The following is a 16,668-nucleotide window of genomic DNA, read 5'->3' on the forward strand; positions in this document are numbered from 1 at the left end:
GAGGGAAAGTGAAGGAAAGAGAAGGGAGGAGAAGAAAATGGTGGGGGGGAAAGAAGCAAAGCAGAAAAGAAGGAAAAGAAAGGGAAGGGGAGGGAAGGGAAAGGAAGGGGGAGGGAAGGGGGAGGGAAGGGGAACAGGAAGGGAAGGGGAGGGAAGGGAAATGGAAAGGAAGGGGAGGGGAGGGGAAGAGAAGGGGGATGGGTGGGGAAGAGAAGAGAGAAAAGAAGAGAAGAGAGAAAGGGAAAGGGGAAAGGGAGGAGAAGGGGAGAGGAGAAGAGTGGGGAGGAAGGGGAAAGGAAAGGGAAGTGAAGGGAAGGGGAGGGGAAGGGGAGGGAGTGAGCTGTGGCTCAGAAAAGAGGCAGAGTGGAAGAATTACTTGAGGCCTGGGAGATGTGAGCCTCAGTTTCTGTGGAGTCATTGAGGGAAAGCTGAAAACTGTTGTCCCCTCCAGAAAGTCATTGGTCAGAGAATCTCTCTCTCTCTCTCTCTCTCTCTCTCTCTCTCTCTCTCTCTCTTTCTCATGTATGTGTGTAGGCAAGGCCTTGAGGAATTACTCATGAGTCAGAGCAGTGTCTGATATTCTGAGACTGTGATGAATAGACAGGTTTAAGGAACAATAGATAACTGAGACTGAGCCTCAGTTTCCCCATGTGTCAGATGAGCCCAGGCTGGGCTGTCGAGGATTGACTGTACTTGTCCTCATGTCTACTTGTGAACCTTAAGCTATAAGTCAGGTACATGAGTGTCCCACACAGGGGCCATGCCCCTGCCTCCAAACCCCTCAGTGAGCCTATGGTTCTCCACTCCGCTCAGGGGTCTCTGAGAAGCACTTCCTGAATCAACTTGTCTACGCTGCCTCCTGAGAGTGGGGGAAGAAAGTTAGAGAATGGTAAAACTGGGTAAGACCTCAGTAAGGCAGGGTGTTGGTATCTTAGGCACCATATGGAAACCTCTCTTCTCAATATTGGGACAAAAACAGAAAACTCCCAAAGCCTTACAATGAATGATTTCCACTGATGCTATGATGGTGCCTCTCTGCCCTTTGGACTCCGTGCTTTATGAACATGCTGTACAGGCCCGGGTTAGAATCCCACCTTTGGCATTTGCTAGCTCTGTGATCCTGGTCAGGCAACTTCAGATCCATTTTTCTCAGGTGTCAAGTGAGGATGACAGTACTTTCTGTGTCACAGGAATAGATGGCAGGATTCACTAGTGTCCCCATACCAAATCAGGTACCCAGGGATGCCCAACAAATGTTATCCATAGTTATGCCAAGTGGGAGGGGAAAAACACCCAGTCACAACTCTGGGCCATTTCAGAGTCTGGATCACTGAGGCCCCCATCTGACAGCCCAAGAAAAGAGCCTGTATGATCCAGGATGGCACAGCAAGAAAAAACAAAGGGGCAAATACAGCCTTAGGAGGAACTAGGTAATCTTCCTTAAGAAAAAAAGTGGGGAGGGGAATCCCAGAAAGTCATCCACGCAGAGGCATGGCTTCTGTGTGGTGACATTTTATGGTTACAGAGAACTCTGTGCCCCAAAGAACTTTCACAAGTAATCCAGAGAACCACCCCTGATTTAAAAGGTCCACAATAAAACGTTTATGATCCTATGGCTGTTGCTACCATTTGCTTATATAATTATAATAATCCTAACAGGAGCACAAAACCCTCTAGGTACGGTGGTTCTGGGGCTTTGGGTTCAGCGTCTCCTTCAATCCTCCCCAGAAAGCACCAGCAACACTCCTCTGTTACTGAAAAGAAGACCGAGGTTCAGAGAGACCCCATGTCACTTGTGCCTGGCTTTATCCTCCCAGCAACTCCAAGAGATCGTTCAGACTGAGGAACCCAGGCTGCAGATGGGTCGGTGATGTCATGCCAAGAAGAGAGGAGCTGGATAATTTCTGTTGCCTCCTTTTAGACAAACAACTTTGTGTGAGCTGCCACCAGGGGGAGCCAAAGGGTCCCAAGTCCAGGGTCATCTGCTCCGGACGCTCAAGATTTGGGGTTCTGCGGACCAGCCTAGCTTCCCTACAGGGCACAGAAAGTGGGTTGTTTAGAGAGACCGCAGCTGGTTTCATTCATAAGGACCTGGCACGGCCAAAATCACCTCAACAGCGCGATAGGAGTTCACAGCTGGTCCCATCTTGTTTCCGGGACTATTTATTTGTTTATTCCTTCACTCGTTCGTTCGCATGCACAGATTCACATGATAATTGCTTTAGTGCCCTTTGGAAACCGTGGCCACAGAGAAGGCCCCCCGGGGTTGCCTTTTGGGTGGTGACAGAGAGAAAACGCGGCAGTGTGAGAACGGAAACTTCCATTTTCTGAGCCCGAAGGGGATCTTGCACCGAGCTTAGCAGGGACTGGGGTACAGACAGGAGGGAACAAAGGCTGTCCTGGTGGCAGTATGACTTTGGGCTCAGAGTGCGGAAAGCCAAGCTGTGTGCCGGGCTACCTTGTCTGTGGTTTGTCTAGAGAGGACCTCAGAAGAGGGAAGAATGCACACAGGTGGTCCAGCCTGCTCTCCAAACCAGTGGCTTCCACTTTCTCAGCTTAGTTATGTAGGGGTGTCGAAACATCCTTAGTTAGTCCTTAGAGTGGCAACGCCATGTAACCCACCCACCCCAAACAGCTATACCAGCTTCTATTGTGTCTTGCTTCTGCTCTGAGAGACAAAGCATCTTTCTCCACCCCATAAACCTTCTCCTTGGTCAGGAACTTAGAGATGTGGCTCCCCTCCCCCAACCCCTGCACACTGCCCTCTGCCTCTGCCATGTGAGACATGGTCTCCCAGAAGAGACCCTCGTTTCTTTGCACAAGTGAAGAGTGTTAGGTCATCAGCAAATTTGACCTTCAGGTCACTGAAGATAAAGGTTACAGAGATACCCGTTACTGCAGATAAAATGTTCCCCAGGGACTCTAGGCAATCCCAAACCATTCCCAGCCTCTGTTCCACCTTAATACTATGGAAGAGGATAGAACCTGGAAGGTGCCGTGGCTGCTACATCTGAGTTTAGGAACATCTGAGTGGGAATAGGAGCCCCTGAGGAAAACGTGAGAAACATTGAGCTAAGAAGTCAGAGCCCCCCCCCCCAACACTTCTCACAAATAGATTGGTCACACGGGCAGAAGGAAAAATCCCAAAGCCCTACAGCTGAGAAATACAAAATAAGGCGTGGTAACAAGGTCCCCCAAATTAAACTACATGGCCAGGAGCAACCAGGAAAAGAAAACGCACATAGTAGCAGGGTAAGAGATGGGGACACAGTCGAGGCCAGGGTCCCACGTTTTTCTCTCTGACTCCATCTGCAGATCACGGAAGTGGATCCCTTGCCTCCAAAGCATTGCCACAAGCCCACGGGAAGCCTGGCTGGCAGCAGGAGCTGAGACACATGACTTTAACCTTCTGGGGCCTTGGAGGTGGCTGCAAAAGTGTGTGTTGGGGGCAGGGAGGAAGAGAGTGTGGAAGGGAACCGCTGGGCGCAACACTGCGCAGGCAGAGTGGACAAAAAGAGAGAGGTCTAGTCTTTGAATCTGGAGAGCAGGAGAAAACAGGAGCTCTTATTGGTGGTTGTCAAGGAGATGGGCCTTGGGGTTTGCTGAACTTCTACTGCGTCTTGCCTCCCGAGCTGAGCTGAGAGAGGCCATTGAGTTCCCGCCAGGCCTCAAGGCCGAGGGGTCAGGTGTAGACCCCGAGCTGGGGGAGGATCTGGGCAAGGGAGACTGTGATGCTATGGCCCCCTCGCCCCGCTGGGCCTGTCACCCGAGGACCTGGGCTTCGCCGAGCAACAAGAGCCTAGCGACAGAGAGGCCACTCAATCCAGCCAGGTCGCGCGTCCATTCCCTGGGAGCACGGTTCTGGGAGCTATACGCGCCTGTCCAAGACAAACACTCCCATAACCATTGTCCTCGGGCAGTACTGAAAAGTTCCTTTGATTTTGTACGCAAATTCTGAAGCTATCTTCCAGAGCTTTCCCTGCCCGTTAGTGTGCGGCTGTTCCGGGCAGTACTTGGTACCCAGTGGGGGCTCAATAAATAAATGCCTATGGATTGACTGGGTGCACTAGCATCTTCACCACTCCTCGGTGCCTTCTAACCTTCCTTCACCTCTACTCCCCCAACTGAGTGTGCAGGGCTGAAGGGTGCTGCGCCCGAGGAACAGTCATCCTGACCTCGGGGACCCAGGACACAGAGCGGGACTGGAGAAGAGCGGCCTGGGGCCCTGTCCGGCGACCCCAGCTCTCTCCGCTCCCACCCCCCACCTGCCGCCCGCCCCGAGCGAGAGGGCGGGCCCAGAAGCCCGCAGGCCACGCCACTCGACGCTCACTGGACGGCCTACCGCGGAGCTCCACCCCCCGCGGCCACGGGCCAATGAGCGCGTGGCTGTCAGCTTGTCCTGCGCGCCCGCTGTGTGGCTCCGGAGCTGGAGCGGTAGCGGAGCTCGCTGCAGACAGGAGCGCTCGCGGAGCGGCCGCTCCGAGCGTCCCGTGCCCCGCACGCCCGCACCCGGCGCGGCCCGCAGCGAGCATGGGCGCGGCGGTCGTGCGCTGGCACTTGTGCCTGCTGCTCGCTCTGGGAGCGCGCGGGCGGCTGGTGGGGGGCAGCGGACTGCCAGGTAAGCGCGAGGACCCGGTGGGGGATGAGGGCGCGCGGGGTCCTACAGGCTGCCACCCCGCGCCGTCGGAGGCCGCCCAGTGCCGGGTCCTGCCTCCTTGCAAAGTAACTTCTGCGAGCGCCCGGGACGCCCGGGGCCGGCGGGGGCGGGGTGGGCTGAGGCCCCGGGAGGGGAAGCGGGAGGCTGGAGGAAGAAAGGAAGAGCGACGGCCGCCTGCGGGGCCCGGTAAGCGTACAGAGACGGGTGGGGACCCCCGAGCCGAGAGCGGCGCTCCCCCAGGGCCGAGGACTGGGCAGCTGCCGCGTAGGAGATATCCGGAGGTGGTCAGAAAGGACGCGCTGAGACTGGAGGGGAGGTGGGGAGATGGAGGGACAGACGTACAGAAGCCGAGGCTCAGAGGGAACAGACAAAAGGGCCCAGGAAGAAGCCCTCAGAAAGACAGCCGCGGGAGGGAAGAGGGGAGAGGAGGCAAGGGAGGGGAGCGAGGAGGCAGTGGACAGCGGAAAGGAGAAAGGCAGATCAAAGGACGGAGAGGAGGAGACAGATGGACACCAGACAGAGAGATGGGAGGACTCGGAGGGGCGTCGCCAAGGGAGGGGAACCGAGTGAGAGAGGAAGGATGAAGATGTCTGGGAAGAGATGGACAGATGGACTGTCAGACAGGAGGGGGAGAAGAGACAGACAGACATAGGGAAGGAGGTGTATGAGAACACGAATAGCAAAGCAGACAAGGACAGCAGAGAGAGGGGGCCGGAGGCACAGGCACACCAGCCTTTGGTCCAGGCAGAAAGAGCTGCTGGGTGGAGGCGTCCCTCCGTGATCTGACTTTCCTGGAAGGCGCTCCTGGGCAAAGCTGCACATCAAGCCTCTCTTTTTCACATTCTTCCCTGTTCTTGGAGAGGGCGAGGAGGGTCCTGTCTTGAGTGAAAGTCACACAGAGTCCAGTGCCAGGGAGTTAAGCTAGCATGCTACTTCACCGTTGGCGCTGAGTTTTCTTCCATGCCCCGGTTCCAGAAGCTGGGCCTTGTTGAGGGTACTATATAGTCTGTGGGTATTTCTTCCAGGCTTTGGGGTTTTTAACTTTGCGGGACTGTCCTGTGTGCCTCTCCCTTCCTCTCTGTCCCTCCTGGTGTCTGTGCACCTCTGCCTCTCCTGTTTCCTCTGTGGAAGTCTGGTGACTCTAGAGCCTCAGCAGCTGAATAAGAAAACCAGAGTTGAAGCAAGCATCCTATATCTGAGGGTTGCACAGGGATCTGGAATCTGGCTCAGCCAGGTTCTCTTGCTCCCAGGCCAAGTCTATAATTTGAAAGGCAGACAGTTCCAACCACCCCTTCCCAACTTAGGTTCTGATCCTATCTAGGTGGGAGCTAGAAGGAACCTCAGATTCCCAGGGGAACCTCCTGACCCTCACTCCCTTGCCCTAAATCCATGGGAAGTGGGAAGACGAGCCTCTCTTAGGGGTATCCCAAATGGTCTGGCCCTCTCTGGTACCCTGCCCTTGAAGTAGTAGGTCCCTCTGTAAGGCCAGCTCTCCAGAGAGCCCCATCCGCACCACCTCCCCACTGGCCTTGGTTTGTGCTCTCTGCCTCTTGGTTCTTTCCTATTGCCTTTGGGCAACTGCAGAGGTGGATCACACACTTGAGCAGAGGTTGGCTGGCCTTGGAAGAGATGCTACATACGTGTTTATGTGCGTATCTGTCTTTTGCACGTGTTTGCGTGTGCAGGGAAGAATGTCCTATGGCTTTATCTTCTCTGGTGAGCTAGTACCTTGGAGTCTAGAGTAAGGAAGAGGGGTGGGGCACAGAGCTAGAGCCCAGGGTCTGGCCAGAGGATAAATTCAATGTGGGCATGATTGGGCACCACGAACTCTAGGGTGAGGCCAGATGGATAAAGAGATGGGGACATTTGGAGTCTCCCAGGGGGACTGTCCTCAGGGCAGCTGCTAAAAGTCCCTTGTCTGCTCACCTGAGTCCTTCTGCCTGTCCATCTGTGTGGTACTCCCAGCCAGCTGGACGGAGAGGGATGCCCAGACAAGCTCCTTCTATGATGGAGCCTAATCCAGGATCTTGTATCACTGAACTCAGATCCCCAGTCTAAACCTAAAGTTCTGGCTGTTCCCTGAGTATACTCAGAGCAAGCAATTGGGTGAAGAGGCAGGGAGAGAGAGAGAGAGAGAGAGAGAGAGAGAGAGAGAGAGAGAGAGAGATCAGGTGTGTGTGCAGAAGGCCTTTTCTACTATGCAACCATGGCTGCAGCTTTCTGGATTTATGTGCTGGAGATAGGAGCTAGGGCACATCAAAACCCTCTGAATCTAGATAATGCTGGGGGTCTAGAGGCTTGGCTATGAGTACTAGCTATCTGAAGTCTGGGTTGGCAGACGGAAAGAAAGGCAGATCTATAGACTCTACTCTGGGTTGGAGCCTAGGGGATGATCCCTCCCACAGTTCCACTGCCCTGGGATTTCACATGTAGGTTATGTGCAGTCTCCTTGGATGGCCTCTGCTTGGTACACCTGTAAACTCTTCTGCCTTAGTTTCTTCATCTGCAATTCTGAGGCTGGATCTGAGTTCTTCTGAGGACTCTGTCTCTGTCTCTTGAGTGAGGATAATGGCTATACACAACGGGACTGTTATGAAAATAAAGACCAGATGTGAGGGGATGTGTGCCTGGCATGGGAAAGCTGCCTCACGGATGCTACCAATTTGCCCCATGTCACATCAAACTGTTAATGTTAGCTATTCCACTGGTCAGTGGTAGGATGAGGGCATGAACTTCCTGCACAGTCTCAGATGTCTTCCCAGCATGCCTCACCTGCACCTTCCCCTCCCCCACAGGAGCCGCAGACGTGGATGAGTGCTCAGAGGGCACAGATGACTGCCACATAGACGCTATCTGCCAGAACACACCCAAGTCTTACAAGTGTCTCTGCAAGCCTGGCTATAAGGGGGAAGGGAGGCAGTGTGAAGGTGAGTTCCCTCAGCCCCCCTGGAGCTGGGCCAGAGGGAGGTGACCGAGGCCTACCCTATGGCCAACCAGCAGGCTGATCCTATAGCCCAGTCCTGTGGACACCGGCAGCTTCGGCTTCTGACAATCTTATGCTGTTCTGCAGGCTTCCAGAAGACATAGCTACCTGGAAGACAAAAGTTGAAACTGTTGGGTACCAGGCTTTCACCTAAATTGTAGCCCCCTTTCTTCTTGATAATATCAAGGTTAAATGACTCTCTGTGTGTCTGGCCCTGACTACATATGGGAATCAGTAAAATCCCATGGTGACCTGACTTCTGGGTCCTTAACTTCAGCCCCCAAACTACCATATATAGTCTGTAGCCGCCCATGAACAGATTGTGAGGCTGGCTCGGCCACCTTTCCTCTTTCTAGCTCCAGTCTGTGATTCAAACCATTTATCTGTCTGTCTAGCCTTCCCTGCACCTGGGGTGCTGGGTTGATGGTTCAGAAGTAGAAATCTATTCCCCAGGGAAGACCTAGTGTTGCATGCCTGAAATCCCAGCGTTCAAGAGTCTAAGGCAAGGCAGGCATGGTGGCCCACACCTTTGATTCCAGCACTCAGTAGACAGAGGCAGGTGGATCTCTGAGTTTGAGGGTAGCCTGGTCTACAAAAGCAAGTTCCAGGACAACCAAACTTCAAGACAGAAACCCTGTTTTGAAAAAAAATTAAAGTTTAAAAATAAAATAGAATAAAAAGAGTTTAAGGTAAGTAGATCTATATAGGCCAGGCCAACTGGGACACAGTAGGTTTAAGACTAGCCTGAACTGTCTCAAAAAGAAAGAAAGTGAGGGGGAAGAAGAAGAAGGAGGAGGAGGAGGATGAGGAGGAGGAAGAAGAAGAACAAGAAGGAGAAGAAGGAGAAGAAGAAGAAGAAGAAGAAGAAGAAGAAGAAGAAGAAGAAGAAGAAGAAGAAGAAGAAAGGAAGGAAGAAAGGAAGAAAGGAAGGAAGGAAGAAAAAAAAACTGTCCTCTTAACAGAGAAACGTGAAACCTCTGTGGTCCTAGGAAGTGGGAGTCTGAGCCAGGTAGGATATAACCCCATAAATGTCTCATGGTCATTGTGACCCCATGTGTGTTGGGCAGAGCTTGGCTAATGGGATCTCTAAACTGTTCTCCCTGATCATGTATCCCTAACCCAGATCTTGTCACCTACCCTCCCTGTACAGAAGAAAGTCAAGCACTGATGGCTATGTTTCCAACATTTTACAGCAGCGCAGACAGAACAAAAACCAGGGTTTCCAATTCTCAGCCGGGCACTCCTGTGCTCAGTCTTCAGTGTGGGATTGCACTGGGCAAGCATTGCATGAAAACAGGAGGAAGTTCTGCCTCCTCTGAGCAGGCTCTGCAGAGCTGGCTCTACAGCTGCCCCCTGTCCCCAGGAATACTGACATCACTGACCCATTGCATTTACTCAGTCTCTACAGGCTGAGACCTGAGCAGATGGCATCTTCCTGCTTAGTGTCAGCTTGTTTGGGTCTCCAGACACTACAGTGGTACGCTGATATGACCCACACACCTTTGGGAAATGTCCAGAGAAGCAGGTAGAGAGAGCAGGTCATATCCAAGGCTGCTGGCAGGGCCTGGAGGGTAGGAATCTCAGTGGTCCAGGTGGGACAAGTCAGGGCATGTGCGTAATTTATGATCCCCTTCTTGTCCTTAAGACCCGATGTTCCAGCAAGGGAGAGCCACATTTGCTACAACCCTTCTGCAAGCCAAGACCACTGAGCTGGCTTGTTCTTCTCACAGACCGGCTCTGGCTGTCTACTGTCCTCAGCTCACATCATCTCCTGCCTGTTCCTCCGAAGCCCTTCAGAGCTCAGCCTAAACTCCCCATGCTGATGGAGTCCTGGGACGAGACATATTTAGTTCATTTTGAGGAAGAATCTCATGTAGTCCAGGTTGGCTTTGAACTCGTTATGTAATTAAGGCTGTCTTTGAACTTGTTATGTGATTGAGGCTGACCTTGAACTCCTGATCCTCCTGCCTCTAGTTCTCAGATTACAGATGATTACAGATGTGCATCACTAAACCTGGTTAGGGATCAGACCTAGGGCTCCCTGCATGCTAGGTAATCACTCTATATCTGAGCTATATCCCAGCCCAAGAGCCAGACTTGTTCCCAACCAGTTCAGCCACCTGGCTCTGTGGACCTTTTTGCCCATCTCTGTCCCAGAAGGAAGTTGGAGTGCCCTGTGGGAACACACATGCACACTTCTGCATTACACTCTCATTATGCCCCCAGAAGTCCCTTAGCTGCCCTCCATTGTTGCTTTTCTGACTCTGGGTTCTAATTTCATATTTTGCATTCCCCCCAACCTTGTTTACTGAGGGCTGGGTGTCAGAACCGTCTCTTTCAAGCCATATACTGTGACCCCAGGAACTCAGGAGCACCTTACTTACAAAGTCTGTCATTCTGCCCCCAGCTCCTGAAGCAGGGCTAGTGATGTCTCTGGGCTATGTTTAGTTTGAGTCGTCTCTCCTGCCCTGCCTGGAGTTCAGATGAACAGTGTGTGAGACCCCAGAGAGTGGAGGGTGGTGGGAAGCAGGAGCATGGGGGTTGCTAGGATGATCTTTTCTGTGATGGTGACCCTGTGTCATGTCGAGGAAGCCAGGAAGTAGCCTAGCCTCTGCAAGGTGCCTTGGTTGCAGCCTACCTCTGACATGGGCACTGGGCAATGACTTGCCCTCAACAAGTCTCAGTGTCTCCGTTGGTGCTGTTCTCCACTCATCCTGAAGAGCTGGGCCAGGACACAGTGTAGTGTGTGAAGCCCTCCTGCTTGAGTACCTAGCTCCCAGTATTCCACATGTGGATGAGTTTATTACCTGCCACCATGGGCTGGTATAGGAGCTGTAAGCTATAGGGGTTGTGAATGGTAAAGGACTTCAGAGTCCTTCAGTGACGAACACCCGAGGTGATGCTCATGGTACCGTGTGCCCTGCCCTACAGTTGGTGCTGCGTGGGGGCTGAAGTTATCAGTGACAGTCTCCATGCGTATGAATGCTGGTTGGCCTGGGTAGGCTCAGCCTGCTTGTCTTGGGTGTCCTTCTTCCTGGAGACTCACAAATAGGCACTGGTTGGAATAAGCACAACCTGCTGGAATATTAACACTGAAAACATCAGACTCCCTAAGATGGTTACCCACAGAAGACTGCAGACACATCTGCAGGGGCTGAGAGGCCACATTCAGGGTGGCCTGAGGGAATGCAGAGACCACCCAGATGTCCATTTCCTTGTTTAGGTGGTCCACCGGAGACCTGAGAGAGAAGGACCTTGCCAGGTTTGGGATGAGACCCCAGGTGTGGTGGGGCTATTGCTGTGTCTGCTGTGGTCACTCCTGTCTGTCACTTTCTGAATGGTCTTTATTCAAAGGAGCAGAGTCATTTAAAAATGACGTTGAGCCAGATTGCAGGGATTCACATCCCACCCGTGTGTCTGGGAAAGACACTCAACCTCTGTCTCTACAGTGGGCACCATGCCAGCAGCTACTTTGTAGAAGGCAAGGGTTAAGTGCACTGATGTATTTAAAGCATGATAGCCCAGCCTGGCATAATACACTAGCATTAGCTGCTGTTGTTATGGTGATGGTAGTAGAGCTAACAGGTAGGTGATGATGACGTGGTGCTTTTCACTTTTATCATGGTTTTGTTTGTTTGCTTGTTTGTTTTCTGCAGTGCTGAGAACCAAACCTAGGGCCTTCGGCAAGCCACTTGACAAACTATATCTTTATAGATGTATGTATGTATGTATGTATGTATGTATGGATGGATGGATGGATGGATGGATGGATGGATGGATAGATGGATGGATGGATGGATGGTTGGAAGAATGGATGAATAGATGGGCAGATAGGCAGACAGACAAACAGATAGGCAGATAGATAGACAGATAGATAGATAGATTTGTTTTTGAGAGAGTTTCTCTGTGCAGCCCTGAATGTCCTGAACGTTGCTCTATAGACCAGGCTGGCCTTGAACTCACAGAGGTCTGCCTGCCTCTTCCTGATAAAAGCTGGGACTAAAGGGATGTGTCACAACCACCTGGCAGATGTGGTGATATTGACTTAGATGATGGTTACAGTGATGGTAATAAAGGTGACATTGGTGAGGGTGGTGATGATGGTGATGGTGAAGGTGAGGGTATCGATATTAATAATGTTAGTCATGGAGAGACAGGATTATGATGTTGATAACAGTGGTAATGGTGGTGAGATGACTATGAGGCTGATGATGGAGAAAATTATTATGGTGCTGATGGTGACTATGGTTATGGGATGCAGATGGCGAAGAGATGACTGTGATGCTACTGCTGATGGAGAGAGTGATTATGGTGCTGATGGTGACTATGGCAATGGGATGCAAATGCTGGTGGTGATGATGATGGTGCTGCTGATAGAGAGAGTGATTATGGTGCTGATGGTGACCATGGCAATGGGATGCAAATGGTGGTGGTGGTGGCGATGATGATAATGATGATGATGATGATGATGGAGAAAGTGATTATGGTGCTGATGGTGACTATGGTGATGGGATGAAGATGATGTTGAGGCAGTCTCTATTTCTGTTTAATTGTCATCTCATCCTGCTGGTGTATTAATGCAGGCGGAGGGCTAACTGTGGGCTGACACGGTGACTAGAACAAGGGACTTGCTGAGGACAAATGGAGTTGCCTCGTGTCATTGCTGTGGCTCTAATGAGGCAGAGGAATTGGCTCTGTGATTTGTGTGGCCCCTGATTGTTCCTCCTGGTCACCCTTTCCAGATCCATCCATGCACCCATTGTCTGCCCTGCCATACTGCACTGTATGTTCCTGGGCTCCGTCTGGGCCTGCCTCAAAGGCTGCTGGCTGTCACATGTTTGATTTCCATCCCAGGAACCTAGCTGTGAAGGGAAGGAATGTATCCCCAGGGTCACCTCCTTCAGGAAGCTTTCCCTGATTCCCTAACAGGTGACTTCCCACCTGCCTGTCACTATCCCTCCTCAGAGCCTGGCGTCTTAGGCTGTGATGCCCCACATCACTCTGAGGTTGGCTCAAACCCGTTGTGAGAAGGCAGTTCCCAGCCTAGGGAACGTCAGGAAAGGCCCACCGGAGCCTCGCACACTTGAAGATGAGGAAGCTGAACTGGTGGGGTCAGTGACAGCGTTTATCTAGGGAAACTGGGTTCAGAGAGCTCAGTCTTCAGCCACGTGACCCAGCAGAGAGGCAACAGAGTCTGGCTCTAGCCACCAGCCATGGCTAGAAGACAGTGGGGACAGGGTTCCCCAGCTCCTCACTGTGCAATGATAGAAGAGGCCATAGAGACCCTTTTCCCAGTAGCTGTTTCCTAGAGACTGTGACACACTAGGTTAATGTCATCCATGGAATACATGGGAACCCCTCCCCTTGGGCTCACCTCCCCCCCACCTGTATCTGCCTGAACACTTTGTGTTACCTTTAAAAAAATCCTTCCCTCCCTTATCTCACCCTAGCTACCTTCATTTATTCCTCAAAATCCAGCTTCTTTCTACCCCAGGACCTTTGCATATTCTGTCTCCCAGGTCCTCTTCCCATGGCTAAGTAGTGCATGTACATCTCACAGGGCCCTTTGATCCTTTTGGAAGCCACGGAGGCCAGCCCTGCACCAGCCAGCCCCCTGTTCCGAATTAACCAGGCCTGTTTGTGCTCCTTCCGCCAGAGGGGCAGGCTGGGGCCAGCAGTGGGCAGCTCATCCCCCTTAAAGGCTTCAACTCATTTAACCTTAATCACCTTGCTTTCATAGACATTTGCGGAGGAAAAGGAACAGATTATAACTTGAATTGGGCCTTACTAATCTTAATTAGAAGCTCTTGTTTATAATCAGGACCAGCCCTCAAACAAGGAGCAAACCACCCTCAAATGGCTTGTTTAAATAATAGAGACCCCCACCCCACCCCCACTAATGGCTGTTTAGTCTGAACCCACAGCACACATCAGCCTTCTATGTATACTTAATTTTTAGACCATTCATTCAAGTGGTTTATTCCTCTCGCAAGTTTCAACTCAGACCCTTTTCAAAATGCTGTAATTAAAGCTCTTGGGGGAAATGAGATTTTGTTTTGGCCACAGTATATTAAATATATTACTGTTTTCCTTTCGGGGTGTGTGTGTGTGAAAAGGAAAAATAAAATGACAACCATCAGAAATTGCGAAATTAGCATGTGTGTAATGGATGTAAATAATCACTTCCTGGATTTTATATCCCCAGGGGTGTCCTTGTCAATCACTAAAGTTAGGTAGATTACAGAGCATGTCATTAAAGGGTTTTAACCAAACTCTTAATAACACACCCGGCATTCATTTAGTTTATCATTAAAGGGGGGTGGGGGGAAGAACCTAAAACCAATTGGCCTTTGTAGCAAGTAACGGCTGAGGTCTTGCTAACTCATTTTCATTAGATTAGAGCACACTTTCCTGAAACTCCAGGTAGAGCTCTGCTTGAGGCACGGGAGGCAGGAAAGGCTGGGGGTAGGGATTCTCCTCCCCCTAAATCTGAAAACATGCAATTATACTAGCGTGTGTACTGCCCAAGATGAAAGCTGGGATCCAGCAGACCAGAAAGGCAAGAGGAATCTGGACTAGACTTCAAGCTCCTAGTTACTTATCCCTGGGTAGCAATTAGGTGGTGGTCTCATTTCTGTCCTGTGAGAAATTTTTCATCACACTCCCATGAAAAGCAACATAGGGAGAGAAGGGTGTATTTTAGCTTACCCCGGGTTCGGCCCATCACTGTGGGGAGTCGGGCAGAAACTCCGGTAGCCATGGCAGGGCCACACTCAAGAACAGAGAGACAAATGCACCCCTGCTGCCTGATTGCTTAGGGAACAGCGCACCCTCTCCATGCTTACAAACCAGGGAATCGGACTCCTCACGATGCACCGGGTCTTCCTGTGTGAGTTGACATTTTCTCCCCAGTCATGCCCACAGGTCAACTTGACCTAGAAAGCCCCTCGCTGAAACCCTGTTTTGTAGGTGATATCAGTTGGGGAAAGACAACAGTTAAACTGACCAGCAGGGATGGGGCAGGCAGGGGCTTGGAGAGATGGCTCAGCTGTTAAGAACACTTGTTGCTCTTGCAGAGGACCCAGGTTCAATTCCCAGCAGCTACTTGGTGGCTGGCCGTCTTCTGCAACCCCAGTTCCAGGGGATCCAACCCCCTCTTCTGACCTCTGTGGGCAACAGTCACACGTGTGGTGCTAATCCATAGCTGCAAGCAAAACAATCATACACATAAAATAAAAATAAACCTAAAAAAGTAAACCTAACCAGCACAGGCAGGGTTGCTTGCAATGGTAGTTTAGGTTACTGGGAGAGTTGTTGCGGCCCATGGTCATCATCTGTAGCAGGGGACAGTGAAAACCTTGTGTACTTGGTGGTTTTGTATTGAAGACAAGTTCCCTTTCAATGTAGGATCTGTCCCAGAGTGTCCAGAGTGTTAGCTAAAGGTCTTCTCACTGTCACTGCTGGGTCCTTGTGTGTTTCTTGGTCATCAATCAGTAGTTAGCAGGAGGTTGGGTAAGACAAAATGAGTTAGAAACCCTTCAGTGGGACAGAGGCAGGACTCCGTGGGAGTGGAGAAGAGAGAGTGGGTATCTAACTCTGCTCGTAGTAGGGAAGAGATTGGGGTGGTGTGGGTGTGTGTGTGTGGGTGTGTGTGTGGGGGGGGGAGTGTTCTTAGAGGAGGTGTCATCCAAGCCTGGCTAAGAGAGTGGCGTAAAAGCAATTCTCCAACACTACCTCAAGCTCTGGAGCCAGTGGATAGAAGGCGGCTCAGAGGAGCTCACTGAGCCCACCCCCCCCAAAAAAAACCCTGCAAGTAATGGGTCACCTGGAGCTCTGGTTTCCTCGGTCTGCCTCCCTTGACAGAGAAGGCAGCAATACCTGCCTGGGGGCATGCACCTGAGTAGGGAGGTTTGTGGAGGGAAGCAAGGATTCTCAACCTGTGGGTCATGACCCCCACAAGGGTCACAGAGCGGATAGCCTGCATATCAGATGCTTACATTACAATTTCTAAAAGCAGCAAAGCTACCATTGTGAAGTATGAGCGGAAATCATTTTATGTTGGGGAGGGGGAGGGGAGACAACATAACATAAAGAACTAACTATATATTAAAGAGTTACAAAGTTAGGAAGGTTAAGGACCAGGGCTCTAGGGGATGTTGAAGGCAGCCTCAGAGGTTTTGTGTTGGGCTCTTCCCTTGAAAGCTCCTTTCCCACCTGGCTTCCCACCCCCTGCGTGTCCTGCCTGTGCCCCCACTCAGGTGACAGACCTTCCCAGCTGCCTGCAGGCCTCTCGAGCCTCGGCTGCTTCTTGTTACGGTGGCTGTATTTGTGTTTCCATCAGATGAAGGCTAACCAGAAAAAAACCATTATTTCTAAGAAAATAAACTGTGGGCTTGTTGGCCTTTGAGTGCTACTGAAATGGATATCGGCCTTCCCCAAAGGCCTTGAGACAAAGAACGCCGGGGGCAGGGGTGGCGGCTTGTGTATATGGGCAAGGTCAGGGGTCCCGGAGGCTGCCCCGACCGGGTCCTCCAGATGGATTCAGGCTGCAACCCTGGGAAGAATGGGACCTTAGCAGCAGTGACTGCCTGAGGTTTCAGACCTGGGTTCTGAACAGCTGCCAGGGCTGATCTTTCCCTCAGCCATTCTCTCCTTCCTTTGGCAAGAGCGAAGGGGGCGTGCTGCAGAGCTCGAAACTCTTCAGGGGCTCCAAACCCAGCCCCAGATCATCAGAGGAGCACAGGTGCCAGCAAAGGTCTCAGTTCAAGAGCAGAGAGATGTAGGTCTTGAGTACTTAGCTAGTCAGCAGGCCTGGGCTGATGGAGATTATTCCAGGGTCTCCAAAATGTTCCCTTCTCTCAGAGGATGTAGGCCTTCTGCCTAGGCCTCCCTTCTTGGTGAAGGGCTATGGAGCTGAGAATGGACCCATGTGAGTCCCTCAGGCTTCAGCAAGTTCACGTACTCCTTACCCTGGCAGAACTCATCCACCTGTCCCTTCCCATTGCCGGTCCCATGGGCAGACCTGGAC

General features: G+C 51.7%; 1 protein-coding gene across 3 annotated transcripts in view; it reads left to right on the top strand.

The window, feature by feature from the left end:
• Window positions 1-4,530: 4,530 nt before the first annotated feature.
• Window positions 4,531-16,668, top strand: part of SCUBE1 (signal peptide, CUB domain and EGF like domain containing 1) — a gene marked incomplete at its 5' end in the record, with an annotated part of 110,271 nt that continues 98,133 nt past the window's right edge. For all 3 annotated transcript variants that reach the window (XM_080939247.1, XM_080939248.1, XM_080939249.1), the window contains 2 exons: window positions 4,531-4,618; window positions 7,453-7,584. In XM_080939247.1, coding sequence (XP_080795373.1) covers window positions 4,531-4,618; window positions 7,453-7,584 — 220 coding nt within the window. The remainder of the gene's footprint in view (window positions 4,619-7,452; window positions 7,585-16,668) is intronic.

The sequence above is a fragment of the Micromys minutus genome, assembly GCF_963924665.1.
Source record: "Micromys minutus genome assembly, chromosome: 27".
NCBI classification, from domain to species: Eukaryota; Metazoa; Chordata; class Mammalia; order Rodentia; family Muridae; genus Micromys; species Micromys minutus.